The sequence below is a fragment of the Haemorhous mexicanus genome, chromosome Z (assembly GCF_027477595.1).
Source record: "Haemorhous mexicanus isolate bHaeMex1 chromosome Z, bHaeMex1.pri, whole genome shotgun sequence".
In the NCBI taxonomy this organism is placed as follows: domain Eukaryota; kingdom Metazoa; phylum Chordata; class Aves; order Passeriformes; family Fringillidae; genus Haemorhous; species Haemorhous mexicanus.
In genome coordinates, this window is record NC_082381.1 from 52,142,161 (window position 1) to 52,168,097 (window position 25,937).

Sequence of the window (25,937 nt, forward strand, 5' to 3'; positions counted from 1 at the left end):
GCATGTAAAAAGTTATGAATGTAGGCAGCTAATGAATTCATAAATATACTTTGCTGTATTTCCAAGAAACAGAACACTGTCATTTTTGTGGTTTTTAATGGCAAAATTTTTATTCACACAAATCCTGTCTGACATCGGTGTCTGTAATAGTGCTTGTGTTTTCAGGACTTACACAGAACAAGCCTTATAGATAAAGTCCATAGTCAACAAAAAACATGGGTAAGAGGTCCAATTGACAGTTTTAAGAACATCTATTTTCATATTTTCAATACTGCAAATAGCAACCCTGAAAAGTATCATAAATACTCATCAGTTAAAAGTGAGTAATCTGCGGACAGATAACCAAAAGACTCGGTGCCATGAAATACAGGATGCCAACTGAAAGTGGCTTTACCAGCACTTGTCAGAGTTTTGAGCGTTGTTCACATTCTCGTTTTTTCTCCTGCTTGGTGAAGCCCCCAGCTACTATGAAAATAAAGCCACTATAATATCACAAAAAATGAAAAATAATGACTTGAGAATACTTGTAAAAAAGGACAAAAAAATTTGTTGGCCTCTCAAAATCTGGACGTGGAAGTTTTCATCTCACAAAAGTGAGGAAAGACAGAAGTCATATACACACATTTGCCTTTAGGACTAGCCAGAGATATACTGTGTAAACTATGTATCTTGGGCCTGCAGGTATCCTCCATTCTTGTCTCTGAAGACCGTTTTCCATGCTGGCCAAAAGGGGCTGCGCTAGTGGAGCGAGAAGGTGGAGCTAAGTGGGAGTAAGGGTAACCTGAGAAGGCCTCCAGCTAACTTGACTTCAAGTGATGCCAGTGCTGTGGATGGATTAACCAGATCCTGGCTGGTTCTGCCCTGTGCTGCAAGTAGCTTCCAAAACACACCCAAAAATTCCATACCAGGCACATGGAGCTGACGGAGACCAATAGAGATCACTCAGGAGTGCACAATTTGGCCTTCCAGGTAAGCGTGGTTTCCTTTGCTTTCTGGGGAAGAGGAAGGAGTTAAAAACATTGAACAATGTTGAATTCAGACCCCGAACAAAGAAAAAGCCTTTTCTGCGCTCTGCTTGCAGGTATTTTACAACATTCTACGTGCTGATACCCTGCCAAAGTACACGGCTCTTGTGAAAAAAAAAAAAAAGCTGAGCACAATTGACTTATTCAGGAGTATGCTCTCCTCAGTGGTATACAGCTAGCTTTGAAAAGTGTCTTGACTTGGTAATATTTCATGGGCTGGTGGATCTTACAACTGGCTCCCAACTGCTGTATCGGTTGCTGTTTTTTTCCTGAGGATAGGTCATTTACAGTTGTGTTAAAGAGAAGGTCAGCGTTATGCAGCAGACACACAACTCATCAAAGCAATGTATTTCAATAATATGGGAAAAAATATAAAGTAATAATGTAATCATAGTGGGGCATAGCATTCTTCCATGCATAAAGTATGCGCAGTTGTCTTCTGCTCTCGAGAAGAGCGCGAAGAGAAGATAAGGAGCCAACCGACAAGATTTTGCATTTTCTAGGCATGAAGTGATATTAACAGCCATTTAAAAAACGCAGATTTCCTAAGCGGAAGTACAAACCCCGGCAAACAAACAAACACCACAAAAAAAAATTTAAAAAACCAAAAGTATTTATTTATTGTTTCCCAGTACCCAGCATCCCTGCGCTTTCACTGGAATTAGAGCAGACACAAACAGAAACTTGCGAACCCGCAGCCTGGCTGGCTCACTGTACTTGTGGCTGAATGTAGAATGAGTGGCTGTGAAATACTCTGAAGAGGGCTATATTAACAAAGCAGCTCCTTGCTCTACTTTGCACTCTCCGATCCTTACGCTGCTCCTGATTTCAGCTAGCAGGAAATGAGTAGCTGATGTGGGTACCTGCCGACACTAAACAAACAACACAGAAAGGTCTTTGTAGATGCTAAGCATGTGGACTATTACATAACATCACCGACATTAAACTGCTCTGTATATTTATTCATTGCGCTATACGGATGGAGAAGCCCGTCAGGGAATATTTACGGAATGTAGGCAAGAGAGTTAACTCTTAAAACATGATAGCCCAGAGGTTAATGCTTTCTCCTGAGTAATCAGAGCACCCTCAGCTCATCTCTGCTTCGGAGCAGATAGATAAGCAATTTGAACTTGAGTCTCCGTCTGTTCAAGTGAGAGAGATAAGAGGTTTCATCCTGTGTTTTCACACAATATATGTGTCTAAACTAGTGCCGTCCGCTTCCTAAATCTGTGCTTACAAACTCAAAAAGGAGAGGAGTCCTAGCTGCAAAAGCTCGGTGCTGAACTCTCTTAAATGGTATAAGCTGAAAATCACCTTTTTCCTCAGAGATCTGTGTAGCACAGTATAGTAACCCGGGTTAACCCTCTGCCTTACGCAACTATCTTACCCGGGCCATTTTTTATTTACTTTTACACTGTCTTATCTCTGTTTCAATATTTAAGTCACTCCCTAGAAAAAAATAAGACACAGAAGGAAATAGGTAAAATTCTGTACATAAACAAATCACAGTAAAAGCCACTGAAAAGTAAACAGTCTCATCATGTCCCGCTATTTCTTGTGTTTAAAGTTTTTCTTGCACAAAGAGTGAACACTTTAATTTCTCCGAAATAAATGTGTTTTAATGTATTAAGCAATGGGTATCTTGCCTAAAACACAAAATAAAAAAGTGTTCCGGAAAAGGCGTCTTTTAAACCATTTTAAGTATCCGTGTAGGTACCATTTTAAGTATCCATAGGTACCTTCAGATGCACCTGAACCACTTAATGATTAATGCACATAGGGATAAAGAAAGAGACGGACAACGTAAATCCGAGTTAGGCAATTTGTAAAGTAAGTAAAGTTAGTACTAAGTTAGTAAAACAGCTCTCAATGTAATACAAAGCAGCTCAAAGCTAACAAGTGATCGATTAAGGATCATATATTAGACCTTTATTAAGTCAAGAATGAGAAGCACTGTACTTTCTGTTGCAAAGGGACCCTAACGGGATGAAGAAGTTGTAATATATAGTCTGGTTTTTGATTTGTCTCACAAATTGTCAAAGGGCGATAACTATCAGCTCTTCTCAAATTCTCGGTTGCTATTGATATGTAAACACATACATCCATTTGTAGTGTGGTAGGATTTTCACTGCATCACCATTTTCAATGGTAGTACACCCTCATTGAACAAATGTTAACTTTCAGATAGGATTGCATCCATGCTTCACGAAGTTATATTAATACCATTAACTGCATTTTAAAAATTCCTGGTTCTGTAAATATCAGCTACTTCTTTTGTGCACTATGCAGTTTCCACTTGAGCATAGCATGTAAATTGCAGGTCCTGCATTATTAGCTTGTGATAATGCCAGCACCTGGGAGACTCGGAAGCAACTTTCCCCCTTATTAACAGCTCAAAATGGTCTCAAAAGACAAGAGACGATAAACCCCAGATGTACACCTCTGCTGTTTCTCTCCTTGTCTCTTTATTTTTGATACTAGGAATATCTCAATTACTCACAGCAATTTGGCTGTAATACAATGAGTGAGCTTTGTATATAGGTTTTAAAAAGCCACATAGCTTACTTTACCCATACCGCCAGTCTTCCCTACCGCGTTCCTACCCTTCAGTAATAAAGTATTTAACTTAATAAAAGCAAGTGCAGTTATTAAGACCTACATGCTAAAGTCACCTGCTTTGGATGCTGCCTCATAGGTAGAATCAACAGATTGCTGCACTGTTTATAATGAGACATTCAGATTGTCAATTTTTTTTCATCTTAAAAATGTCACGTAATTTAAGGAACTTAGATCATTATCCTCAATTCAGAAAATTGTTCCTGCTAAGTGTCTATGTACCAGCGTAGCCGATCGTGTATCTATAGCTACAATAACGTCATACATAATGTGTGGAAATGCTACAGCGTCTCTTGACTTCAAGGTGTTTCATTCAAACCTCTCATACACTGGGTGGCTGGAGGACGACTACATTTGCCCACAGTTTCCTGCTCAGAAAATCTCTATCACTAACAATAACCCCTAAAACTGAGATCGGATTTACCTAGCTTGTCTTTAGCCCTTATTAAAGATGCAAAATTTTTATCAAATCAGTTCTGATGATTCAGATCTCTGATAACATTAAACATCAAGTCACACTTACTCCATAAGGAATGATAAAAGCTGCATCTTAAAAAGGAACAGTAGGTGGGATGAATAAACTGCCCTACAGTTAAAAGCAACACAGAGGCAAACATAAATACAGCGCAAAGGGAAGATAACATCTAATAAATATTTATTGTTCACTGGCCTCCTATTCCTAGTGTTATGATGCATTAAACAACCTGTACCTTCTTCTCTAGCAGAGCACAGCACGATCTTAAGTTGACTTGAGGAAGGATCCCCTTTAAAATTCTGCCCTTTGCTCATAGTGCATAGGACATTTTTATTTCCATAACGCATGCATCCATTTCATTCAAACAAGCTTAAAACATATCCTAAAAAATGTAATTTCTGTTTACTGTCATTTTTCACAGCTTCCTAAATACTCTTGTCTGGTTGGTTAATTAAGACTATAGATGTTATTTAGAATTTATATTTCATGAGCATCACTGTTATGTTTACCCTTGGAAATTGAGGTGGTGTTGCATTGCATTATTTAACCAGGTCCAGACAGAAAATTATGTAATCCTTTTCCACATTTTCAAAGCTTGCTTTCCAAAGCCATACTTGGGGTCTATTTTTTTTTAATTAAAACCCCCTACATTTCAGGATAATAGCCAACTATCCTACCCTGACAACCTAAATTTTTTTTAGAAAACAACAATGTACTCAGAGGTGGGGAGTCTTATTTACAGTCCTTTTCAAAACAGCCCAAGAAGATGCAGACTGCTAAATTTATATCTGGCAGAACCTTTTTCTTATCTGTTGTTTATTCAACTCATTTGCTGTAGTTTAGTACATGGATAATGAACATTCATCCTTCCTGCCTTGTAGATTGAGTTTTATAATTCAACAGGTATTTATGAATACTGCGATTATTCATTTAAATAAATTCTTCCTCAATATTTAAAATGCATTTAAACTCCAGAATCATGGCACTGGCTAACAAAATATAGTACATTAGGGAAAACCTAGATGAATGGTGTCCAGGGTCGCTGAATATTTAAAAAAAAGCAAGTTTTGAACTGTAAACTATATGGCTTCACTTCTGCTGGGCAAATACAATTAAAAATCTCTTCAGATGCAACAGAATCCAACATTATAACTTGAACTATTTTCTTTTGAAGCATCTGCTTTCTAGTCAGTTCCTTGAGTATCCTGATTCTAATCTCCAGCATAATGTAAGGACCCACCCTTAAACCATAAACAGTTTAGGCAGCTGCCTCAATGCAATGTTGGCCATGTTATTTTCCTCCCTAACTAGCATGAGCGTTAACACCATCTACTCAAGAGTGTCTGCTATTGTTAAAAGCACAGTAGAAGTTATTAGCCCTTTGCAAAATCCATCCTCCTTCAAAATCAAGGAGGAGATGACAGGGAAGATCAATGAATGTAGTCGTGCAACAATACTAGGTGAATTAACAGCTCGTCAAGAGGCAACTAAACAGATATTGAAAGAGCATACACAGTTGAGACAGCTATGCCCTTGTCATTTGATCAAGTATTTTAAAAGAGGGGAATTCCAAACTCTTAAAGTAAAGCAGTTTGTGAAAGCAGAAACACAGCTTCAAAACAGCTTTCATATTACAAGCATTCAAAATAGATGGGCCAATTCTGTAATCCTTTAACTGTGCACTAAAGCAAAAAAGAATTTTCCCATCAAAGCTTCTCTGTGAACTTCCATTTTTCTCATGTCACCTGGAGGTCGAGTAGGTTCAGATGTGACTTCACAGGCTGCCGTACTGGCCTGTGCTTATAACAGAGTTGTGCTAACTGTAATTCCTTGAACTCCCATTTTCCCTTGCGCTGTTTTGTTCTCCAGACATTTACAGGGAGCTGAAAAGGATACTGAGTAAATGAGGTAGAAGTTTTCTGCCTGTGCTGTGTTGCTTACATGTAGCAGTCAGCAACAGCAGGTGATAAGCAGAGACCCCAACATTTTGTTGGGATGTTCCTTCAGTACCTCAGACACTAAGTAAGGAGGAAAAGGGAATAGGCAGTTTTATTTGTCACTTTCTGTGACAAATTTCTGTTTGTTAGAACAGAAATTTCTGTTCTTATTAGAAATGAAAAATAGATTTTTTTTTTTCTTCAACTAGTAGGGTTAAAGAATGTGTTTTCACCATCAAAACAAACAAAAAATATAAAGGGGAGAATGAAGACACAGTTCTTAAAGAATCAGCTGTGAAATAAGAAAATTACTCAGCTTCATGGCACTCATTCAAAGACCATTCTAGTCAACAGAAATCTTAAAAAGAGTAAAATTGTTATGAATAGTAATTAGCCAGTTTCTACTGAATCGGTAATAATCCAGAAAAGCAATATGATTAGTTGAAATAGCAACTTTTTAAATTTACAGAGGACACAAATACATCAATCTACAGCATGGGCTGCCGAGTTCCAGCAATTGTGCAATACTCTTACTGTTTTCTTACATTACTTATACACTCATATATTTTAATTATTCTATAAATGAAACTTCTTATGTAATTATTGCGCAGTGGGTTCACCAAAATGACTTCTAGAGGTGTCTTCCATTATAGATTATTCTTAATTTGTGTACTTCATGAACAGCAACTTGCATATTTATTGCTCTTCACACATTTACTGAAAAAAGTATATGAAATCTCTGCTTTTTCTTCCTCAGCAGCAAGTATAGAAATTTCTAAAACACCATTCTCAGGAGCATGTGGGTGTGTGTGTATGTGAATTACAGAACTATAGCACTTTGACTTTGCTATGCTGTTCTCTGTAGTATTTTTAATATATCTCAATGCTACAGTTAATCTCTGCTTCTTGTGATTTTTTTTTTTTTTTAATTATACGGAGTGTTCAGCAGTTGTGTTTGTTGCTGGTTGCAGGGGCAGCTACAGCAAACCCCTATGATAGTATGGTTAGAAGGCAAACGAGTGTCAAGTGTTTCTGAAACAGAAATACCTTTCTTAAGGGAAGGAAAAGATAGTCTTCGCCTAGAAGGGAGAAAACTGATGTACCAAGGCCACAGCTCTTGAATAAACAGCCTCTTGTGACTTTCTCTTCTCCAAGACACAAAAAGTTACATAAACATTTTGACTGAAACTGATTTTTTGTGAAGTTTAGAGGCAAAGTATCTTTAAGGAAAAGTGTTAATAAGCATTGTTCTAGCTGCTTCTAAGGCCATGTTTCTGCCAAAAGGCAAAATTTAAATTATTTATAGTAGTACTGCTTATTCCTGTCTTTGAAAATTTTTATGAATTTACTATGATTCAGGTTATTTTGTATTGTTCATGTGGAAGTGATTGTTTTCATTGTAAATACTAATTTACTGAGTTTATTACCATGAAATAATGAGACACTTCATGCAGTAAAACCCAGTGAAATTACAGTACTGTAACTGCGGCCATAAGAAACCACTGAAATATAAAACATTCACAACAATTGCAGATGTAAGTTATCTGAAATTTTGTTTAAGCAGCTTTCTTACAGATATTCTAGGACCATTAAAAAGAGATAACTTATCCTTCAAAACATTAAGAAACATGAAAATTGAGATTCAGGATTTATTAAAAATATTAGAATTAATTGAGTTGGTTATGGCTGTCTTCATCTCTCTGATAAAAGGTATACCTCAGAGGATTAATGTGGTAAAGCTAACTCCTCTCTGTAAAGAAATCCTGAGTGTTTTATTCTTTGAGCAATACAAGTACGTGTTCACATTTACTCCATGTGTGTAAGGAGCATAAATACTGGAGCAAAGGTACTAACAAATGGGGAAGGCCTCAGATGGTCCATTTTACCCTTGGTGAGGAGAAGGCCTGGATTTTTATAAACTTGTTGAACCAGTCCTGAGACAATGAACAGCACAATTCACCATGGGAGACACATGAGTTTCGTCAAGAAAACAGCAGATTTACGTTATTAAAGCGCCAATCATGACCAACGCACCTTTGTGCAGTAGTGCAGGGGCTTGAACAGCCAAGCTTTGCACACCAAGTTTTGGGCTCCCTGTTGTGGTAAAGTAGCACAGAGAATTGTAGAATCATTTAGATATTAAAAGACCCGTAAGATCATTGAGTTCAACCATTAATCTAGCACCACCATGTTCACCAACAAACCATGTCCCCAAAGTGCCACATCTACAGGTTTTTGGAATGTTTGAAGCATGAATTTATCACTTCCCAGGGCAGCCTATTGCAATGCCTGACCACCCTTTCAGCAAAGAAATTTTTCTCAATATCTAATCTAAATCTCTCATGGTGCAACTTAAAGCCATTTCCCGTCGCCCATTCACTTGCTCCCGTGGTAGCCCAGGCATCAGATTATAAATCAGTTCTTACTGTACATGAGAAAGGCTTTCAGCTTCTGATTTAAACCAATGTAATTTCTGGTCCTAGAATGACAGTGATGATGGTGTGGATGATACAAATCTGAAAGGCCTTGGGGACAATTCACAGAGAATCAAGAATTCACAAAATAAGGAAACAGTGCATATTAATCAGGTATGTTTTTTCTTTTTTTTCTTTCCTCCAAATAACCTTATGAAAATTAGTAAATCTCAAAATTAATGTCAGCAAGGTATTAGTATTTCCAAGACAGATATTCTAACAAAATCTGAATATAATTTAAAATGTATAAATGGATGGGGAAGTTCTATTCTCAAAAAATACATTAAAGAAAAAGAAATTGCATTTGTAGGGTTCAGAAAAAATGTACATTGTCATAATGGCTTTACATGAGATACAAAAGACGCATCAGAAATGATAATCAAAGGGGAGACAGGACAAGGAATTGCTCTAGAATTGCCCCATTTTCTCATAAGAAGGTAAAAAAAGAATCTGTAATCATTTGTTTTAGAGATACAATCTTTCAGTCAAACAAATAATTCATATTACTTAATATCTAATAATAAATTGATATTGAATTATTAAATAAACATCCTTAATAAGGAAAATTTCAGCTAAACACAAACTTGAGGCAACAGATCCTGTGTAAAACTGACCAGAGAAAAAGAGAGCACAATGCAGATTATTGTAATAATAAACACATTAATTTTGACTTCTTTTGACTGTATGTTTGTTTAAGCCCACATATTGAGTATCCCACTATGAAAACATGAGAGTCAGGTTAAAAAAAAAATAGGTATTTCACCATTGTTAGGTACTAATATTTTCATGTCCTCACTCCAGAAATAACTTGCTTCTCTAAAAATTTTATTATGTTGTAATCATATCTACTTGCCAAGCTTGGTACTGGTACTCAAAGCAGCATATAAGAAATACTTGATGCAGTGGGTACTCATTTCTATCTTCTATTGTTTTCTTGAATATGATCCAGAGGCAACGAAGGCATGGTGCAAAGTAATGTCTCTGCTCTCAGAGTTGTATTAATTTCAGATATACAGTGAGGGAAAGGATCACTTAGACTGGTCTGATAAGCACTCCTGGAAACCCGATTGGAATCTGAGATCCTAGGAGAGAAAGGTGGTAGATGGTGTCTATACCTTAATCTTCAAAAAAGCTGGCAAAAAGGAAATTGTTAAAACAAACAAAAAAATCAAACTCAAAAAGGATTTTCAGAACTGATTGAAACTGTAGAATATTGGAGAAAAATACTGACATCTATAAAAGCTTTATTTTTATCAGAGAAACCAATTTCCCACTGAAAAAACTTATCTGAAAACATTCTGCCACTACTTGGTGCAAGAGTATCAGAGATGTGTATATTCACATCAATAATTTCCCTGGTACACTGTGACAGAGGCATAAGAATTTGAGGGTCTTTACAGTATGGACTTAGCAGTCTCTTCCTTTGCCTGCAGGAGTCCACATGCTCCACACTGCCCTTAGGTAACTCTCAGCAAGGGCCAACACTCTTCATGAGCCAGACCTGGTATCATGTTTGGCCATGAAAAAATATAAAAAGGGTTTTCATCCATTCTCCAGTTTCCTTTTGTATCTACACACTTTCACACAAACTTGTCCTTAATTTGAGATTTTCTCATATTTTAATGTCATTTTAGGAAAGCATTTGTGGCAAGAGTGACATAGTAATATTCTAAGCATATTAAATACATTGTGAACAATGTGAAAATATGTGGATTAATGCTTTTGTAATGAAATACTCTAAAGAAAAAATAGCTTATATTCTCAAAGCAAACCATATACTTCAGAAATTCAGAGAGCCAGAATTCAAGCTGTGGGCGATCCAGGCACAGGAAGTATGTTGTGGCACGGGGAAAAGAGATAGGAGAAGAAGTGGTGGCAGTGGGAATGATGGTGGGGATGAAAGCGGTATCTGTAGGACATGAGCTAAAACTGTGACCAGGAGAGTTGACACAGTGCCAAAGGGAGTGTAGCTACCTGCGAATATTAAAGCATGGCACTTCCACCCAGAGGGCTGGGGCTCTCCTAATTTTATAATGTAGGTTAAAAAAAATATCTGTGACAAGCACTGGTATGAGATATATTCCAATCTATTCTCAGGAATAAATGATATTTGCACATTATCACCACTCAGTGTCCCTCAGATAAGAAGCCTACCTTGTACATCCATTGACAAAGGTACTGCCAGTTACCAAAAGTAATAGTAACTTCGTAGGCATTTTCCAGGTTTGCTTTATTTCAGAGTCAAGACCAAAGAGACAAAGAAATTGAGTTTAGTGAAGATGCAGTCATATGTTGCAGTGCAGCTCCACAGTGCTGCACAGCACCCTGCTCCAAAAACTGCAGTCAAGAGGACCAACAGAGTCCTGCTGGTCTTATGCTGAGCTTTCCCTAGAGAGTAAACAGCAGCTTCCATGTACATACACTCCTGGTCTCACCATGTGTTAGTTTTGCCTTTGAGATAATTAAAGCCTGAAGATATTTGACAGGCTGAGACAAATGTGGCTGTTCAGCTGGGAGAACAGAAGCTCCAGGACCCCACTGTGGTCTTTCAGCACTTTAAGGGGGCTTACAAAAAAACAAGAAAAAGGAACTTTTTATTGGGAGCATGTAGTCATAGAACATGGGGGACTGGATTTAAATGGAAAAAGGGTAGGTCTACATGAGATACCAGGAAGAAATTTTTACTGTGAGGGTGATGAGACCCTGGAATAATTTGCCCAGAGAAGTTGTGGATGCCCCTGAAGGTGTTCAAAGTCAAACTGGTTGGGGCTTTGAGAAACCTGGTGTAGTGTGGAGTGTCCCTGCAGATGGCAGGGGTTTGGAACTCTGATCTTTAATGAACTTTAAGGTCCCTTCTAACCCAGGTCATTCCATGACTCTGTGGTTCAAGTCTCCCTGGCAACTAACTGAGAACTTTCCAGGGCTCCTGGCAGCACCTGCAGCAGGACAGACAGACAGAATGCAGGGGCCAGGGCAAGGTCTGTAGTGGGCCTTGCTTTCCACAGTAGACTGGGGAATTGACTTACCATAAAGAAAAGTGACAGAATAACAAAAGGTAAACTCACCTGCAGATTGTCACTGCTCCAAAAGTGGCTGAGCACTGTGGGCCGCTCTTGGGAAGAGGGTAGGACACATCTGCCAGGCCAGGCCCAGACTGTCTGTCATCGCCCTGGTCATGGCCAGACACTCCAGGCCGCACAGCCGGTCACAGTGCTCAAAGGGAGAGGCGTGGGTGCCACATGCAGGTACCCCGCTGTCTTTGAACAAAATGGTCTCCTGCCCTGGGCCCTGGCCACTCTGCAGGCCCCACCATGAGCATGGAGGTAAGCAGCCACGGGACAAGCTCCGTCCCTGTGCCTCACCGGAGTGCGACGGGGGAAGAGGTGAGGCGTGGGCAGGACAGCCTCCACGGGTGTGCTGAGCAGCTTCGGGGGGCTGTGCCCCTCCCGGCCGCCTCAAGGCAGTCCTCAGACAGGGTGCAGGGCAGCCTGTGGCTGTACAAAAGCTTTAACAGCGCCATGCTTATGTGGACTCAAGAAAAAATTTTTCTTAAGAATAAAATACTTGGCTTAGTAAAGTTTCTAAAATACTGAGCCTCGCCCGGTTTAACCAGTCGTCATGTATAAAAGTTCCATCATATTAAAGTTCTTCAAAGACACAAGCAACAAAACCCGGGGGTGTCTATAGGAGGTGCTGGGCAAGCTGACTAAGTCACAGCTTGCCCTTTTCAACTGTGTGAAGTACAGCGCCTCCAGCTATGAGGCCCTGCCCTCTTCAGCTCTGAGTAACGCTGGTATTTTTCCCCCCTTTATTTCCCTTTTGAAAATGGTGTGGATGGCTTGGGAAACTCCTCACCTGGTCTAAACACTGATCACAGATTTGGTGGCAGATGGAGAGCTGAAGCCATGAATACAGTGGAGACAGGAGATTCTAGAGGCTTCTTCAGCCAGCTACCAGTGGGGATGCTGGCTGAAGAAGACGCTTTTTTGGACCTTACCTAAGGAGCATAAACCCCTCTGACAACCTCGGCACTGATCTGCTTTCCAGGGGGATGAATACATCAATATTGAGAGTGATCTGCATGAAAACAAACGTGCCTCCGTAGATGATGAGCAACCACGCTTGAAAGGGTAATGTGTTTTTACATGAGTAAATCTTCCACTCCAACCTGGACTAAGCAAAAAACTGCCAGTTTCTATGCTTCTGGAGTGACAGCTCTTAATTTCACTGCCGTATCCCTATGCTACACAGACCCTTGTATTGCCTAACAATTTTTGTAATACAGAAATACAACTTGTTTAAAATTATTATACCTTACAAATGACATCTGTGATTGTGGAACTAACCTTTTAAAGCCTTGCAAATTAAAGGAAAAAAATTTTTTTTTCTTGTACAGTAACTTCTTTTCCAATATTACTAGGGCAGTGTTTTTTACGCAGAGGTCTTAAAGAGTGGTCACTTTCAGGAAGTTGAAGATTTACTAGTGTCCTTCAGTTTGCATAGCCATTTGCTCCAGCACAAAGTAAGAACAGAATAGCTGTGAAAAAAGCCATTTTAATGCAACAAAAGTTTTGCTTTGTGTTTGCTCTACTTCCAAGTGATCACAGAGTGAAAGCATACATCCACATTTTACTGGAGGACTAGGTACTTTTGTGAAAACTGCAAACCCTGTTTAAGACATTAAAAAAATAAAGACACAATACTTAAAATCATATTAAATGTTCATGTGTGTCACTGATTTCTTTCAACAGATAGTACTGAATAGCCTGCAGTCTTAAGACTAAGACTTTTGAAAGATCAGTCTGTTGATAACACAGATTCACTGGAAGTGCAAGGTTTTAACATTCACTTCTTAAATTGCATGCACAACAGAAAATTGATTTCTGAGTTACAAAATGCATGCAAGAATAGTTTTGATGTATATAAATATTTTGCATTAATGTGCTAAAGTGATCTGTTTTTTTAACATCTTCAGTTATATTTCAAGCCTATATGATCAGCTTTTAGAAAGTAATGTTTCCTTAGTAAATCAACCAAGTTTCATAAGGAACATATTTTTTCTGCCACCTTTCAGAACAGAGCTGCATATTTATGATTTTTGTGCTTAAATATTTCAAAACATTGTGGTACCAAAGTCATAATAGCCTAAATTAATAAAATAAAAAGGAGAGAGAGAGAGAGATGTTAAATAAAAGAAGAAATTACAAAAAATTGTAATCTGAAAGTAAGAATTTTTAATCCCAAAGGGCTCATAAGTAGCAGTAACAGTATTTTTTTCCTTTTCTTGGGTGATGGATGAACCATAAATTTGATAAAGTAACTGCCTTTTTAATCTATTTGTCTCTCATTTCTCCTTTTTTCTTTTCCTGTTGTAACTAATCTTTCTGCTGAGATTGGGTAGATAACTTAATGTTCTTACAAGTTAGGAAAAAAAGTGCTATGATTTGTGAAGCTACAAGAATTCCCAGAACTGAAATTGAAGTATCAAAAGCAATCATGATTTCTCTGAGAAGCTATTACTCTCTGTACTTGTGAAGGAGTGTGCTCCTGCTCTGTTCTTCAGTGTACTGATATAATTTGAATTAATATTTCTTGTTTCTCTCAAATTTATTTTAAATTAATTGATTTTTTTTTTTGAGTGCAGAAAATAAGGTTATTTATGTTGGATTTCAGTGTGCATCTAACTCCAGCTGCATTTAGTTTCCAAACAAGTACAGTCTGGGTAATTAGCATCTCTAAATATAACATTGCCTTTATGGACTGGGGATGCAAGGGACCGCTTCAGAGATGTGCCTCTCTAAAGCAGTGCCTCTGAGATGAAAGAGACATAGCTGTAATTTCTTTTCCAGCTTGCACAATATGAAGGTGGTTTTTTTAGCCACTGCTTCTGTAATTGATATATATGATCACGTCACCAGCATATTTAAGATTGGAAACCTCTGTTGAATTAACTCCCTTAACTGCTATTTCCCTAAATTTCAACCTCCCTCATGAAATCATGCTGTTACCTTTAGTGAGGAAAACAAAGGAAATGAAATATTTTATAATTGGAAGAACTGATACTAGAGCATGACATTCAAATATAACAAACCATTTTAACTTCCATGAGACGGTGCGATGGAAAGTTAGTGTAATAACAACCAAATTTGAAAAAGTCCAGAAACATCTATGCATGCTGTAATAAGGTTTTAGATGGCTATTGGTTATTTTACGCACACACAAATGCAGCCTTAGGCCTTCACAATTACAACAGTTCTTCTATTCCACATCATAATTCTGGTCTGGCTGTATTAACAGATTTTGTGGGTCTAGTAATGAACACTGAATCTTTGAACTACCTACTCAGTTTGCACCAACCCTGTTAACAGATCTCTTCACAGAAGAGCTGCACTTCAGAGAACTGGCCTGCTGACTTTGGTCCATTATGTAGATGACAGATTGTCCCATTAGATATCTGCCATATTTTCTTTTTCACCTGTCCAACATCAACCCAAAGAAGTCCCTCTCAAAAGGAACTTTATATTTGGCACCTTGAGATCCAAATATAATCCTCTCCAAATTCAATGGAGAAATTTTGACCAATTTAACACAATTTGCTTCTGCAAAAGCTTACATTTCTATTATTTTGTTATTTTCTTTTCCTAGGCATTTAGAAAAAAGGTATGATGAAGTCTGTGAATTTTGCAAGAAACATAAAACCAGAATTCATTATGTGGTCTATGGAATTTTAATAACAGGTACAGTATATTACACCCAGGATTGCTGAAGTCTTATTTATTTACCTGTGTGAGATTACAGGTTGCATTGTCTTTGTCTGGCATAAAAACTTTTGACTCTCTTTAAGAATGTATTTCAAAGTAGTTAAGAATTTAGTCCCAGAGAAAATTCCAGATTGCAAAGTCTCCACTCATTCCCAAACATAACAAAAGCACAAATCTTGCTAAACTGCTTCTCCAGCATGTTTAAAGTCTGACTAGCAATTACACTTGTGATAACAGCATAGTTCAGACTTTGTGTCTACTCCATTACCAGCTGACTCCAAAATTACACTTTCAGTAACTCGTTCAAGACCATGAAATCACTTTAAAAACTGTCAGGCACCAAATAGGACTGAACTTAAATCATCAGGCTGTAAATGAAAGCTTTTTTTGCTGACCCATATCGCTCCATATTCACTGCAAATTTTTTCTGGACTAAATGTACTTATGACAGTATGCACTGCAAAATCATTCAGACATTCTTCTTTCTCCCTTTCCTAATTAGCCAGTAGGTTGGTTTGTTTCCTTCTACTTCACAAGTTTGTTTTTGAGATCTTCCTACTTGAACACTGGGAACACAGAGACTTGAAATATGTCTGAGACAGTACACCAGGAGCTGGTTATAAAAGTGTTGCTTGCATGCTGAGTATCCTGCCCTCATAATTCATCTTGTCCTGCTTTATCATAGTACAGACATATTCTGGCTCAAGAAAGGGAGTGAGTTCTAAAATATGTCAGGATTTCATACATTAATTCCATAAAAACCAACTTGTATTACAAAAATCAGTAGTCCTTCTTTATTTGCCACAGACAAAATCCAATCATTCTTTGCAATAACTGATTTTTTTTTTGGCCAGCTTTTATCTGTAGAGAACCTGTCAAATAAATAATTTCATAGCTACGTTATGGAATGATTTACTTTTAAGCTTCATACTTACTTCAGATCATCAAATCAGTCAAATGGCATATGTTTATAAGTGCTTGTTTCTAGTTTTATTGGACAAACTCATCCTCTTTTGAAAAAAGGAGCATGACTCATGCTCTTAATTCATAACTTTTACACAGGAAAAAGAAGTTCTTGTAGATGGGTTTCATTTTTCTGAGTGATTAACATGTTTCATATGAATTTACCTTGGCAAAAGCATATAATCTGCTTTGACAGAATGAAAGCCACCTTTCACATCAATGAACATATCATAAGTAACAAAACTATCAAAAAAAGCAAGATTTTTCAGCATTTAGGCTAAGTCAGAAAAGCACCTAAAAGATAAACAGAGGCCTGACTTTGATCACATCTTAATAAACTTAAAATTTGATCCTGTTTTAAAAAGACCAACCTAACTGACATATATATTCTTGTTTCTGTGACAGCATACTTGGCAATAGTTATTGCAGCCTGCACTTTGAATTTTCAGAGAGCTTTGCCCCTCTTTGTCATCACTGTCCTAGCCATCTTCTTCATCTGCTGGGAATTTTTTATAGCTAAGTATGAAGACAGAATTGCTGCATTCTTTTCCCCTGGAGACTGATATCTGAAAAAACAGTGGTTTTGGCTGAAATGGTAAATATGAATTACTTTCTATTTATGTTGAAGGACAATGCACTCGTCAAGTTACCCCTATGATTTTATTTCAGCTTACTTCCCCACAAGAACCGGGAAATGGGTCAATCACACATATCTCATTAAAATCATAGAATAATTTAGTCTTGGCAAAAAGCATAGGAAAAATACCACAAACTGAGGTGGGAAAAGTTTTTGGTTGAAAGAGAATATGTTCACAAAAATTCATGTGTGTTGCAGCCTTTTGAATTCATTCTGAAAACCAGAAAGTTCTTCACTGTTCACAGAGCTGTTAGGTTCATAAGAACCTTAACTCTAACATTTGCAAACTGCTAAAGACTGGAGTATATTATCTAGACATTGTTTTTTCTAGACACTTATCCCCCTAGCAATTTTTACTTGACCTTCAGGAATCACAACATGCCAGCCACATTTAATGTCATAATAAGATTGCATGACCTTACACATCCTTTGGCATAGTAGACATTCATCTGGTAGATAAATGGTAGATAATTAGACTTGTCAGACACTTATTTCAAGTATTCCTGAGCAGTGATCGGGGATCTTGAAGTTATCCCTGGCAAAATGAGGAGAAAAAGGAGTCTTGTAGACCAAAGGAAAAACAAATGAAATATCATTAAAAAGAAAAACTAAATTGGCCAGCTACCATCTATTTCAGCTAGGTCACCTCCTAGCTGAGAAAGAAAGAGTTTTAAGGAGGAGTGATTCTCAGCTCAGGATAATGTCCTAGATTATTCTTAAGATTTAGAAATGGCTTTCCTAAGAAAGGTGTTTCAAAGATTGTGATCCTTCTGCTCAGCAGCCATATTAGAGAGCAGTCACACAGAGGCATTTCCATTAGATGATCTGGCAGCCTCTCTGGGAGAAAGAGCAAAAGGAACAGGAGAGCCCTGAGGAACAGATGGAAGAAATGGGGGCAGTAAGTGCTATATTACCTGGGCTACAATCTTTAAATTGTACATATCACAGGTTAGGTGCTTAACTGTTTTTTTCCAATAGAGAGAAAGTCTCTCAGGTGTAGAAAGGGTTACCCAGCATTGCAATGGCCAAGGCATTTTGTGGGATTTTCCTGAAATGTTTTTAATCTCCTTCTACATGTTGAATTAATGTATGTAGGAATCACTGAAATCAGTGAAACCTTATTGCTAGACAAAACTAGCATTAAAGACTTGGGACTATGTGTCCTCTCTGTATATGGGGTGATGTATTGCGCTGCCTTCCAGGCTGTTGCTACAATAATTACCTTCAATAAATAAGCTTTACACGGTTCTGCTAGTGGGAACCATAGAAACACTGAAACACAGAAATACATGTCCTTGTTTCTGAGCTAGCTTAACAGACTACAAATGGTTACAAAGAAATGAGCTGTTTATAGCTTGCTCTTCAGTGGAGCGTGCTTCACAGACCCACCAGCTAAACATAAAATACCACAGCCTCTCTTGCCCAGAACTAAAGATTCAATAAAGGAAAGGAAGGGAAAGAAAAGAAGGATGAAGTGAGAAAGAAAGATATCATGTTTCAATTAATAGAAATAGCACCCAGACAAGAGTCACTTATGCTTTTTTTGGGTTTCCTCCCATACTCTGTCTTGGAGGACATTTTTTCCAGATGCCACCAAGGGTTGTTGACAGAGGTACTTCAGCAAAGGCAGGTTCCTGCTTGTGCAGAGCTACGGGTTTCAGTGCAACACATTGTGCAAAGAGTTTATTCACAAACAGAGATGTAATTGTTTTGGGTATGGCAAGGGAAATGAGTATCCCAAACATCTTTTTCAGGACATCTTGATGCTTTTTATTCCCTAGGGTGTTGTGTGCAGCTCTTATCATAATGATCATCTGCTGGCTCATCTTTGACACAACTAAACGAGGATCCCGTCAGCTAATCTCTTTTGGTGGGCTTGTGATGTATGTTGTCCTGATGCTGATCTTTTCCAAATATCCAACCCAAGTGAGTATTTATTCCATGATGCACCTTTTGGGACTTTTTTTTTATTCTGTGTCTAAAAAAGCTATTCCCCTACCCTAGCACCAAGTCTAGTAAGAGTAAGAAAATGTGGGAAAGAATATAGCCCTGCCTGAGACCAAGCACTGGGTTTAATTTCTGAGGAAAGCAATTTTGCTGTTGGGGATCATGTATGGAGCTGTACCAACCAACTGTCTCACTATTTGGAAAGCTGCTGCCCACCTTCTGTTCCACCCCTGATACATACAAACTAAGATAGGCCTTCTCCATGCTTTCACCCACAGGATTCACCACAGTCCTCAGCACACCACAGTCACTTATTTGAGGACATTCTCATCCCATCAGTACAAATTATCTGAAACCAGGGATATAATAGACTTATATAGTACTTAACCCCTCACAAGTTTGTTTTCCACTGCAAATTCAGCACCTGGGGCTGAGCTGATGTCCTCACTTTTTGCTCACCCACTCCCCTAGGCTCACAAATGCCATTTTAATTTTCCATGAGAAATGTCCACTCTGTTTTGCTGTGGTATTACAAAGGCCACCACAATTCAGCCACCACAATTACCACTTCAGCTTTTACTCCTGTTTGCATGTCTCATATACCTCTGCATTCTTTCATTAATCATATGTACATTGTCCAGGTCATCAAGTTTTCCCAATACTTTTTCATTACTTCCATCAGTGCTGAGACTTTCTTAACAGGTGAAGTCCTCTCAGCAAGGACTAACGAACTTGCCATAACTTTTCCAACTGCTGCTGTCTCCAACTGAGGTGAAAACTCATACTTCAAATGCTTTGTGGTCTCCCATGAGCCCTCATTACACCTAATTGATTTGTGTTATTCAAATATGATCTGATTAAATTAGAGAATGCCATCGTAGCTCTTTGTTTTGTAAGTGATTTGATGCAATTTTCACAAAACAAAAATGTTTTCTGACGCAGCAAAACAGGAATCATCAGTGTAGTGAAGAGAACTCATCATAAGCAGCCGCAGCTCCTCCTATGACTGCCTTTAAATGATGAATAACAATATAAAACTGAGCAGTTCTCCAGTATCAAAAGTCTCTAAAGCTAGGAGACATAAACAGTTGAAATTACCCAAGGACAAACCCTGTAGCAAAATCTCCTTATGCTCTGTGCAGATACGTGAAGATCCAAGTCCCCTGCAACCTGTTTCAGCAGCTGCTCCCATTCTGCAGTGTAGTCAGACAATCCCCTTACATTATTTAAACAAACTTCCAAAGTAAACTATTATTTATGAAAATAACAAGCAGTTTTTTTATTTTTCTGTCTATCTAGGTTGCTTGGAGACCAGTGTTTTCAGGAATAGGAATGCAGTTTATTCTTGGGATTCTTATTTTGAGGACCAAAGTGGGTTTTGATGTATTTAACTGGCTAGGCATTCAGATCCAGGTAGGCTATTGAGCAAAAATCCTTGCTTTTTTAATATAATTTTCTGTCTTGAGAGTCTTACATTATACAAACAGGCTGTTCAAGGATCCATTTGTCCCTTGATTTTTTTCTTCTCTTGCGAAAAACTGGATTCTTAGAAAAGTAATTGACTTCCTGAGTTCAACGTTCTTCTTTTTTTTTTTTTTTTTTTTCACTTAATACAATAGTCAAAGTAATACCATTTATTAATGGCTTTACCATCATTGGACTGAAGTTATAAATTGGCATTCTTGAAACACAAATTACTGTTGTGTCAAGGCACTCATAGGAGCTCTTAGAAATGGCTCAACTCCAAATCATCTTTGCAATAAACACAATATGCTGAAAAGCCTTGGCATTTAGGGCACAGCCCTAGTTGTCTTCAGAGCAGCAACATTCTTGGCATCAGAGACATTTCACAGTCCTCATGACATATAAGAAAATTATTTCAGCTATATATAGGGGGCAAAATCCAAATCTGCATGCTGGAAGGGATCTCTAGAAGTGGACAGGATCTATCCGCAGGTAGCCCTGCAGACACAAAGTTTTTTAAAAAGTCGGCTACTGTAAAGTAATGAATAAGCAATATCCAAAATATACATCAGAGAATACCCACTGAAGGACATTCAGACTTTTCACCTCAGGGATGCTTTCTCACAGCTGTTCTTCACAAGTAATTAAGGACATGTAAAACCAGACAGAGCAGAATGTACTGTCTTTGTGCAGGAGCAAAGGCACAGATCTGATGTCTCTCTAATCTGCAGGCAGTGGGAATCATCTGGGTTTTGTCACCACATTCTCAGTCTCTGAGTGAAGCAGGTCTGGTGTCCCCTTTTGCTAGCTTCATGTTTTCAAGTCTTACAGTCTATCCTGTCAGAACTAATTACTGTAGCTATTATAAACTGTATTTTAATTCAATTTTAAACAGTATCAGTAATGCATATATGTGCATCAGAAGTATAAAAATTTACTGGATCAGAATTTAAACTAGAAGATTCCCTCAGGCTTGCTCTTAGCTACACCTTTCAAAACTCATTACTTCAGCTGTCAAATCTCCATTTTAAACTGTATAATTCATTGTACTTATTCATCAGATGGAGCATAGAAGTGCACCACAGAATTGGATTAAAAAGTAAATTTTTTTTTCAGTGTAGCTTATGGCTTCTATTGTGTCGAGTACTCAACAGAGCAGAGCGGATACCCTCAGTTCAGCCAAACACAGTCAGCCAGGCTTGGACCCCTACAAATCCGAGCCCAAGCTTCTTGAACTTCACCATATTTCTGCAAGACAACTAGCAGTATTTTGTATGGTTTTGGCAGGTACACAGAGCTTATGTCTGCTAATTTACTTTGCTTTCTATCCCCAGACTTTTCTGGAGTACTCTGATGCAGGTGCCAAGTTTGTATTTGGTGACAAATACACGGATCATTTCTTTGCTTTTAAGGTAAGATGGTTGTTATACACTGTATGTGGCAGATAAACAATGGTAAGAGGAACAGTATAGCTGGGAAATAAATTGTGTGGCTTGTGATACCTATGTAGTCATCAGAGAAATCAACAGGTAAACTATTCCCTATTATGTGATATTCTGAATAGAAAATTTGGGAACACTTTTATTCACTGCCAAACACTGAGTTAGATTGCACTTATTTAGTCCAATTATAACAACATATATTGCATGTAGACAGAACTTTGGAATATTTTTCTACAAGGAATGGGTTAAAAGGCTTGTACCTTGCCACTGACATAGATATAACATCCTGCCTAGCTTCCCCACCTCTCCATGACTGTCTTGGTTTGGAAAGACAGGTGCCTGCTAAAGAAGGCAGGAGCCTCTCCTGAAATGGAGAGTGCAAATCCTCCCCACCCCTCCAAATTGTCATGAATTTTAAATTAAGGGGCTCTCAGGCAAAAAATATGGGAGCAGGAAATAACAGTTCTTTAATAGGGGAGGGGGAAAAAAAATAAAAGGATAAAATAAAACAATGCAATACACTAAAACAACACTGACAGAGTCAGAACTCAACCTGACACCCTGTTGGTCAGGGTGTTGGTAGCAGTCCAATTGGAAATGTGGCTGCAGTCCTCCTGAAGTGTCAGGTGTGAGCAGGGGGTCCTGTAGAAAAAAAGGGATAGTCTTCCTCCACAGATCCGTGGAAGCAGAAGCAGCTTCTGTTTCTCTGGGGAATCCAGTGGGAAGCTGTGCTGGTGTTTCAGAAGCTCCAGATTATATCTGGGTATGAATGCTTGGCTCCCCCCTCTGGGAGGAGCGTCTCACAATGGGATGTTATAATTCTTATTAGTCATGCAGTGACATTCAATAGCCTGTTATCAGCAAATGGGATTATGATCACTCAGAGAGAGAGAGATAAGGAGAATTGCCCCTTGACACCAGACAACTGCCATACAGATGGCAATAGAATACATCTTGCCTTGCAATCTGGAACAATGACTAAAAGTGCTCTGCCATGCCATGCTGTTGTACCCTTAAGTGCTGTGCAGACCGCTGCTTCACAGACTTCCCTTGAAGAAGTGGAGAGTCTAGATGTGTATTTATTCATGCCTGGGGGAAGAGCTAGAAGCTGCATAAGCAGGAAGAATTACATGATATTGCATTAGTAAGATCACAGAGGGATTTCCCATCTCTCTCTTAAGAAACCTTTTTGGGAAATAGCTAGAATACAGCTTATCTCCTCTGTGCTCTATAATCAGCGCCATCATCCTTCCTGGTTTCATGTTGAGAAGCAGTTCATACCACAATGCTTGCTTAGGCTGGAATCAAGAACAAACAAAGCAAAAGAAACCCCAAACCAACCCGAATGACAAATAAATAAACCTCAAACAAATATGAGAAATGTATTAGGAATTACTTGGAGATTATTCTTTTGATTTTCAGATATCTGACCATGGGCTTACAAACTTAGCTCTTTTATTGCTTGAGAGAGAAGGTGCCATCTATAAAATAACCTGCTACTAAGAACAGTCAGAACATCTTAGAAAGGAAAAAAAAAATTAGGCGTTTCATCAATAAACATATTTTAAAATCACTGCTTTTGTACCCTCTGTTTCACTTTCCAGGCTCCTCCTACCTTTACTTTGGGAGGTATTTACTTATTTGCGCACTCAAATTACATGTTTTAGGGATGAAATTAATTAATTCCCCCTCCCCCCCCCGTAATTTTTCTCTTGATTATTGGCAATGCTTTATGAATATGATTCTTTCAAGGCGGTTCTGAGTCCTCACTGACAATGCAAAATACTTTGCTTACTAGGACTAGACAGCCAAAAGTTTGCTTCAGTGTAGGCAAATATACATCAGTCTTATCCTGTGGTTCAAGCCAGTAAAACTGTGGAATTTCTAGACCTTGTTTCTATTACAGGTTTAAGTAGATTATTCTCATATTGAAAGACAAGAAAACCAATTGGTTTTCAGAGCTGCATATATAGAAGAATAAATACATATAAACATGGTAAATGGAATTGCAGGTAAGTGTACAGCAATATCAAAACATGCTCCATCCGCCCCTCTAGACTGGGAATTCCCTCTTCCAACAACAGTGAGTGACAGCCAGCCCATTCTCTCTTGAAACACTTGTTATTTATTTAGACATTAGGTTGGTCCAAAGCGCTTTTTTGTGTCTTTCAGATATTTTATGGGGTTTGAGTGTTGTGATGAGCTCTTCGAATCTTGCCCCAAGATATTTCAAAGCATCATCCAAAAGACAATGCTTAGCTCCTCAGAGATTAGACAAGGGACAGGATGTATCCATACTGCATCCTCAGCAACATGCAGGGACACATGAATTTTCTGCCAGGTGAAGTGGACACATCACCTGAGCAGATACATCCAAGCTGTGCATATGCACTCTTTTATATTCTGACCCATTCTGACCCATTCCATCAGTCCCACAGTGTCTTGGAGCACATGGTTCTGGAAGCACTAGTTAGTCAAAAATGCACATATTTGGATGCATGGGTTTATTTTAAATATGTATTTGTGCAGGCAGATGCAGAGTTTCAGAGTTCTGAAAAAATACATAAATAAGTATGTATTGCCCACATAAATAAGCACTTCCAAGTACTTAAGTAGATGGAAAAGACCTTTTAGTATTAAGTTTTCTATCCTGTTGATTACAAAAGACAAAGTTTGCTTTGAGCAAGGAAGAAATTAGACTTCTGTTAAATCTTAAGCTTCTTTTTTACACCAGAAGAACTATGGTTCCCTGAGAAAAGCTTTGCTTTCAAGGTCAAACTTTAGGAGTGTATGAAAAAGCAGGATGTTTCTTAAACATCAATAGCAACTTCTTTAAAGGAAATGAGGGAAAAAGTTAAACATCAAGCCACAAACAGGAGGGAAGTTGAGAGCAGCCAACAATTTTAACTTCCTCCTCTGTATGGTAATAACAAAAGAAAAGGAAAGGGAGAAAGATACTAATTTTACTAAACTAAACTGTCTGCTGCTACTGCATGCCAAACTGTCCCTGCAGAATTGCAAAAAGGTTCAAGGAACCAAGCTAGAGAAAGCAGCATTATATTAGCTTGCTGAACAGCACAACAATATTGGTTAATTGCACTCTGTCCTTTCAGTGAAAGGTTCTGATCATCAAAATTGAGTTTCTAAATGTTTATCAAAATTGTTTATAGTACCAGCTCTCCTCTAGAAAGGCATAGAGTCTACGTACTGAAAAGATCTGAGCTAACAAAGTGGTTTGTTGTGGTTGTTTATCATTCTGTTACTTGATTTTATTTATAATGCATTATGTCATTAGTGAACACACATGAAAGCTTCCTAGTCTTCACAGTTGTGGGAAAATGATTGTGGGCCTTGTGGACTGGTAACTGGTGATACACTTAGAGGAAACTTAAAGGTTATATTCACATTTTAACAGGAGTTATAATGCAGGGTAAATCACAATTGCTGCTTTTGGGATGGTGGGTGCATGACTTGAAACCCTTCCAGAATGATTTCCCATCAGCTGTTAAGGGGGATGCAACGGAGTGGAGGCACCACGGCCAGACTCTGTGGAAATCCTTGCAGCGAAGGGAACTCGGTGGTACTTAGTAGCTGATAAACCGCATACCAGCTGATAAACAGCATACCAGGGAAAGAGGGGAAGATGTCTCACTGATGAGCCAGCAACTGTGGCAAAATCCCTCTCCTTAGAAAAACTTGCTTCATTAAAGCCTAATAATAATATTAATGTACACCCCCATGCCAAAGTTACCTGCTCCTGATGTACAAACACCCCTCACAGGAATGCACTCTACATTCTTTTTGACTATATCTTTAAAAGCAAAGGGAGAGAATTTTACGTTAAGCAGTAACAAAGTAATTTTACGTTAAGCATTATGTCATTAGTGAACACACATGAAAGCTTCCTAGTCTTCACAGTTGTGGGAAAATGATTGTGGGCCTTGTGGACTGGTAACTGGTGATACACTTAGAGGAAACTTAAAGGTTATATTCACATTTTAACAGGAGTTATAATGCAGGGTAAATCACAATTGCTGCTTTTGGGATGGTGGGTGCATGACTTGAAACCCTTCCAGAATGATTTCCCATCAGCTGTTAAGGGGGATGCAACGGAGTGGAGGCACCACGGCCAGACTCTGTGGAAATCCTTGCAGCGAAGGGAACTCGGTGGTACTTAGTAGCTGATAAACCGCATA

At 38.3% G+C, this 25,937-nt stretch overlaps 1 protein-coding gene across 1 annotated transcript in view; it reads left to right on the plus strand.

The window, feature by feature from the left end:
• The first annotated feature begins 788 nt into the window (after positions 1–788).
• The window catches only part of SLC28A3 (solute carrier family 28 member 3), a 39,003-nt gene continuing 13,854 nt past the window's right edge, over positions 789–25,937 (plus strand). Inside the window, 8 exon segments of the mRNA XM_059873180.1 lie at positions 789–969; positions 8,537–8,641; positions 12,575–12,657; positions 15,173–15,264; positions 16,657–16,846; positions 18,670–18,814; positions 20,135–20,248; positions 21,634–21,711. Coding sequence (XP_059729163.1) covers positions 913–969; positions 8,537–8,641; positions 12,575–12,657; positions 15,173–15,264; positions 16,657–16,846; positions 18,670–18,814; positions 20,135–20,248; positions 21,634–21,711 — 864 coding nt within the window. The 5' untranslated portion in view covers positions 789–912.